General features: G+C 43.4%; 1 protein-coding gene across 3 annotated transcripts; it reads left to right on the top strand.

Annotated features, from left to right (window-relative positions):
- The first annotated feature begins 1195 nt into the window (after window positions 1-1195).
- LOC137496072 (uncharacterized) lies at window positions 1196-5968 on the top strand. Of its 3 annotated transcripts, XR_015495197.1 has the most exons (4): window positions 1196-1765; window positions 1825-2021; window positions 2124-2218; window positions 5393-5968. XR_015495197.1 is itself a non-coding variant. In XM_087260491.1 (3 exons), exons 1-2 carry the CDS (start codon window positions 1303-1305, stop codon window positions 2209-2211), a joined length of 807 nt encoding a protein of 268 aa, XP_087116617.1. In that variant the 5' UTR covers window positions 1196-1302; the 3' UTR covers window positions 2212-2218; window positions 5393-5968. The 3 variants fall into 3 exon arrangements, 2 of the variants coding, with proteins under 2 accessions (XP_087116617.1, XP_087116616.1); XM_087260491.1 differs by having other exon boundaries at window positions 1196-2021; XM_087260490.1 differs by having other exon boundaries at window positions 1196-2218.
- The last annotated feature ends 590 nt before the right edge of the window (window positions 5969-6558 follow it).

Below are 6558 nucleotides of genomic sequence, written 5' to 3'. Positions count from 1 at the left end.
TTATTTCCATAATAGGAAAATACTATGGGAGTCAATGGCTTCCTCCAGCCAACATTTTTCAAAATAAATTTTTTTTAGCAAAAGAAATAAACTAAACCCTGCTTGGAATAGGTAAATAATTGAAGAATTGTCCCTTTAACATAACTCAAATGTGCCTTTTTTATTACCTTACACAATTGTTTAATTTAATGTTTTAACATATATTCTACAAAACTAAAATTCACTAAGTGTATCACAAGAAAGATCAAGACAGAATGTGTATTTCATAATGAGAAAGAGATTTTGAGAAATTGTTAAAATTTTTCTTGAAAGTCCATTTTACATGCAAGCTCATTATTATGCCTCTGAAGAAGCTCAGATGATGGTGTCCAGGTTTTGGAAGTTTCTTATTGGCTAATTGACAACATTTGAGTTAATTGGAGGCTCCACTGTAGAATAGTATTAAAGGAAAACCTCAAACACGCTGCTGTGTGAGTGACAACATGGGAAAATCAACAAGCCACAATTAACAAAAAGCCAGATTACAATTTGCTGAATTACACTGGGAAAAGAATAATTTCTGGAGACGTGTCCTGTGCTCTGATGGAACTAAGATTGAATTGTTTGGCCATAATGACCAGTGTTACATTTGGAGAACAAAGGGGAAAGCTTACAAGCCTAGAAACACCATCCCAACTGTGAAGTATGGGGGCGGCAGCATCATGTTGTGGGACTGTTTTGCTGCAGGAGGGACTGGTCCACTTCACAGCATAGATGGCATCATGAAGAAAGAACATTATGTAGAAATACTGAAGCAACATCTCAAGACATCAGCCAGGAAATTAAAGCTTGGCCACAAATGGGTCTTCCAAACAGACCATGACCCTGAGCATTCTGCCAAATTAGTTAAAATCTGCTTTAAGGACAACAGAGTGAATGTTTTGGAGTGGCCATCACAAAGCCCTGATCTCAATCTTACAGAAAATTTGTGGGCAGAGTTGAAAGAGCTTGTGCGAGCAAGACAGCCAACAAATCTGACTCAGTTACACCAATTCTGTCAGGAGGAATGAGCCAAAATTCCTGCAAACTATTGTGAGAAGCTTGTAGAAGGATACCCAAAACATTTGATCAAAATTATAGTGTTTAAAAGCAAAGCTAAAAAAAAAAATACCAAGGAAATGTATGTAAACTGTTGACTGTCTGGAATTTAATGGCTGGCTGTTGTTTGTAGCTTTAGCCTGCTAGCGCCGCTGGTCAGCTAAAGCTACCGACCTCTTTTACCATACACTTTTGACTTACTGGCTTTGCTCTTTACCCCGTAAAATGTCGCTTCCGTCTCTGTCCTTGTGTGCAGGAGAAGCATCGATGGAGGCGTTGGAGCTGGAGCTGGAAGAAGTGGAGTCCCAGATCCGCGCGCTGGTGGTAAGACGGTCGCGGCTACGGGAACGGCTCCTCGCCGTACCTAATGCTAAGGCCGTCTCATCACCTAAGGTACGTGGAAATTACAACCACATCATTCCCTCTACCTCAACCCCGCGTCCTTCTCTGTCCAGGCCCAGCGCACCCGGGGCGCGGCTCAGCCAGGCGTCGTTCACGCCGACACCCGGCTACCACGGCGCCTGGGTGCAGCCGCGCAAGGTGCTTCCCAGATCCCGGGGCAGAACGTCTCCGCCTGTGTTCGAGATCTCCACGGAGAACCGCTTCTCCCCTCTCCGCGAGTCGGGTCCCGATGTGGCCATCATCGGTGACTCGATCGTTCGTCACGTCCGTGCCGCCTCCTCAAAAGGTAATAAAGTACGTACTTTCTGCTTTCCTGGTGCCCGTGTGAGAAATATTTCTACACAGATTCCAACCATCCTGGGCGCTGCCGAGAGCCCTGGTGCCGTTGTCCTCCACGTGGGGACAAACGACACCGGGCTCCGGCAGTCGGAGATCCTGAAGAAGGACTTCAGGAGCCTGATCGAGACGGTTCGACGCACCTCGCCCGCCACGCAGATCATCGTTTCTGGGCCGCTTCCTACCTACCGCCGAGGAAATGAAAGGTTCAGTAGACTTTTAGCTTTGAATGAGTGGCTAATAACATGGTGTAAAGAACAGAAATTGCTCTTTGCTAATAACTGGAATCTTTTCTGGGAGCGTCCTAGGCTCTTCCGTCCTGACGGCCTGCACCCCAGTCGAGCCGGAGCTGAACTCCTGTCGGACAACATCTCCAGACTACTTCGCACCATCTGACTAGCAGGTCAAAATTCACACTATAGCCACTTAGACTCTTGCTCACCCCACTTAAACATCAGTAACGCATATCTGGCGAATCCTATAGAGACTGTGTCTGTTCCTCGTATTATTAGATTAAGAAATAAACGTACTGTGTGCTCCAGGAAAAATCTAGTAAGAATCAAACCAGAAAAACCAGTAGAAAGTGAAAATACAAATTTCGTAAAACTTGGTCTCCTAAACATCAGGTCACTTGCACCTAAAGCACTTATCATTAATGAAATAATAACAGAAAACAATCTTAATGCACTCTGTCTCACTGAAACCTGGCTGAAACAAAATGACTATATTAGCTTAAATGAAGCAACTCCTCCAGGATTCTTATATAAACATGAGGCTCGTCAAACTGGTCGTGGTGGTGGAGTTGCATCAATCTTTAGTGATTTCCTTAATATTAAACAGAGAAACGGACTTATGTTTAGCTCCTTTGAAGTATTATCGCTTAATGTTCAGCTTCCAGATACTATACAAAAACCTATGTTATCTCTCGCTTTAATCACCATATATAGACCCCCAGGACCCTATGTCAAATTTCTAAAAGAATTTTCTGATTTTATTTCTGACTTACTAGTCAAAACTGATAAAATGCTAATTGTAGGTGACTTTAACATCCACATAGATGACGCTAATGATACATTAGGGCTCGCGTTTATGGATTTAATACACTCACTTGGGATAAAGCAAAACGTTGTGGGTCCAACCCATCGCTTAAAGCATACATTAGATCTAATTCTGTCTTATGGAATCGAGGTTATTGACGTAGACATTATACCACAAAGTGATGATATTACAGATCACTACCTCTTACTATATAAGCTATGTTTACCTGAAATCAGCAAACCCGCTCCAATACTCCGCCCTAGTAGAACTATTGTTCCGTCAACTAAAGATGAATTTATAAATAACTTACCTGATCTCTCTCTATTTCGTAATGCACCCGCAAACTCAAATGATCTTGATGTAGTAACCAGCAGTATGGATGCCATCTTTACTAGCACACTAAATACTGTGGCACCCATCAAATTAAAAAAGGCTAGAGAGATTAAAACTATACCATGGTATAATAGTCATACTCGTGCGCTCAAAACAGCAACCCGCGCCCTGGAACGTAAATGGAAAAAAACTAATTTAGAGGTCTTTAGAATTGCGTACAAAGACAGTATGTCCAGCTATAGGAGGGCTCTAAAATCTGCCAGGACCGAGCACCTGCGCAAACTGATAGAAAATAATCATAACAATCCTAGATTTTTATTTAACACCATCTCTAAATTAGCAAATAATCGGTCATCCTTGGAACAAACTACTCCACCGCAAATTAGTAGTGATGATTTCATGAATTTTTTCAGTAATAAAATAGAAGGCTTTAGACAGAAAATAGGAGATGCCAAACTTTCTGCACCGGCTTATACTCCAAATCCTATAAATATTTCATTAAATCATAATAATAACCTACACTGCTTCAAAATCATAGAACATGAAGAGTTAGTAAAAATTATAAATAGCTCTAAACCAGCTACGTGTATGCTGGACTCAATTCCAACAAAATTACTGAAAGAGCTGCTACCTGCTATAGGAGAACCTCTTCTTAACATTATCAACTCTTCTTTATCTATAGGCCATGTTCCAAACTCTTACAAGCTAGCTGTTATTAAGCCTATTATTAAGAAACCGCAACTAGACACCAACAACTTAGCTAACTATAGGCCTATTTCTAATCTTCCATTTATGTCTAAAATACTAGAAAAAGTTGTTTCCACTCAATTATGCTCTTTTCTGCAGACGAACAATATTTTTGAAGTGTTTCAGTCAGGTTTCAGGGCTCACCACAGTACAGAAACCGCCTTAGTGAAAATAACCAACGATTTACTCTTAGCTGCTGACCGAGGGTGCGTCTCGCTATTAGTTTTACTCGATCTTAGTGCGGCATTTGATACCATTGACCACAATATCCTCATAAATCGCTTAAAGTCTACAGGTGTCCAGGGACAGGCTCTACAATGGTTTAAGTCATACTTAACTGACCGCTACCAGTTTGTGAATCTTAATGGACAGCCTTCACAAATCTGCCCAGTAAAGTATGGGGTGCCTCAAGGATCAGTTTTAGGCCCTTTACTGTTTACAATTTACATGCTACCACTGGGAGACATTATTAGAAGACATGGGATCAGCTTTCACTGCTATGCAGATGATACTCAATTATATATTTCCACTAAACCTGACGAGACGTCTGAACTTTCTAAACTAACTGAGTGTATCAAAGACATCAAAGACTGGATGACCAACAATTTTCTTCTCTTAAACTCAGACAAAACAGAATTATTACTTATTGGGCCTAAATCTTGCACACAGCAGATCTCGCAACTCAATTTACAATTAGAGGGATACAAAGTTAGCTTTAGCTCTACTATAAAAGATTTGGGTGTCATATTAGACAGCAATCTAACTTTTAAAAACCATATATCCCATGTCACTAAAACTGCCTTCTTTCATCTGAGAAATATCGCTAAATTACGAAATATGCTATCCATCTCAGATGCAGAAAAGCTAGTCCATGCTTTTATGACTTCGAGACTGGATTACTGTAATGCTCTATTTGCTGGCTGCCCAGCATCCTCTATTAACAAACTTCAATTAGTACAAAATGCAGCAGCCAGAGTCCTGACCAGGTCTAGAAAATATGATCATATAACCCCAATTTTATCCTCCTTACACTGGCTGCCTGTTAAATTTCGTATTGAATTTAAAATATTACTTCTCACCTATAAAGCTCTAAATAATCTAGCTCCTGTTTATCTAACCAACCTTCTGTCTCGCTACGAACCAACTCGTTCCTTAAGATCTCAAAATTCAGGGCTTCTAGTAGTACCTAGAATAGCAAAATCAAGTAAAGGAGGTCGAGCCTTCTCTTTCATGGCTCCTACACTCTGGAATAGCCTTCCTGATAACGTCCGAGGCTCAGACACACTCTCCCAGTTCAAAACTAGATTAAAGACCTATCTGTTTAGTAAAGCATACACTCAATGCATCACCTAGCGGGTTCCACACAGGCTTCTGCATCTTGCTTATATACACTATGAACAGCAGCTACGCTAATTATTCTCTTTATTCTCTATTTTCACCTGGGGATACTCATCCCGAGGTCCTCAGATTAGGCGGAGTCACTGATTGGATCCAAGACCAGCGACGTGATGATCCCAAGGATTCCATATCCGGGACCAGGCCATATCCTGAGCTGCTGCTGCGCTGATGGTCGTGGGGAGTGGAGAACATGTGTCTGATTCCAGCGACGGTCCAGGGACAGACGAGTCTTCATTGAGGCCATCTTCCAGCATAAACCACGGCGAATGAAGTTCTGCACAAGACTTTTGGCCAGCGGAGAAATTAAAATGGTCGTGCCCAACTGAGTCTGGTTCTCTCAAGGTTTTTTTTCTTCACTCCCATCAGGTGAAGTTTTTTTTTCCCTCTCCGCTGTCGCCACTGCCTCGCATGGTTCAGGATTGGTAGAGCTGCGCATCGATGAATTTGCTCTTCAGTGTTTGAACTCTCAGTAATGATTAAATCACACTGAACTGAGCTAAACTGAACTGAACTGAACTTAAACACTAAAACCTGAACCACACTGTTCCAGTTACTATGACCATTTATGTGAAGCTGCTTTGACACAATCTACATTGTAAAAGCGCTATACAAATAAAGCTGAATTGAATTGAATTGAGTCTCCATTCTCCAGAGTGAATCTGCTGCCGTGAGAGCACACCGGCTGCACGGTTGAGCATACCTGGGATGTGAATGGCGCGCAGCGACTTCAGCCGCGGGTGACTCCAGAGGAGCAGACGGCGGGCGAGCTGAGACATGCGGCGAGAGCGCATACCCCCCATGCGGTTGATATACGCCGCCGCCGCCGCCGTACTGTCCGTCCTGACCAGCAAGTGTTGCTGCCCCAGCGCCGGAGAAAAACGGCGGAGAGCAAGGAACACTGCCAACAGCTCTAGGCGATTGATGTGCCAATGCAGCTGGGCACCTACCCACAGGCCCGCAGCTGCATGCCCGCGACACACGGCTCCCCAGCCTGTGCTGGAAGCATCTGTCGAAACAACAACATGACTGGACGCCTGTCCCAGAGGCACACCGGCCTGCAGGAACGAGGGGTCGTTCCAGGGGCTGAGGGTGCGGCGGCACAGCGCAGTAACAGAGACTCGGTGTGTGCCCGCATGCCATGCGCGTCTCGGAACTCGATCTTGAAGCCAGTGCTGAAGTGGTCTCATATGGAGCAATCCGAGCGGCGTGACAGCCGCAGCGGAAGCC

Source organism: Danio rerio, chromosome 7 (genome assembly GCF_052040795.2).
Source record: "Danio rerio strain M-AB ecotype USA chromosome 7, GRCz13ab, whole genome shotgun sequence".
NCBI classification, from domain to species: Eukaryota; Metazoa; Chordata; class Actinopteri; order Cypriniformes; family Danionidae; genus Danio; species Danio rerio.
This window is presented reverse-complemented; position numbering and strand designations above follow the sequence as displayed.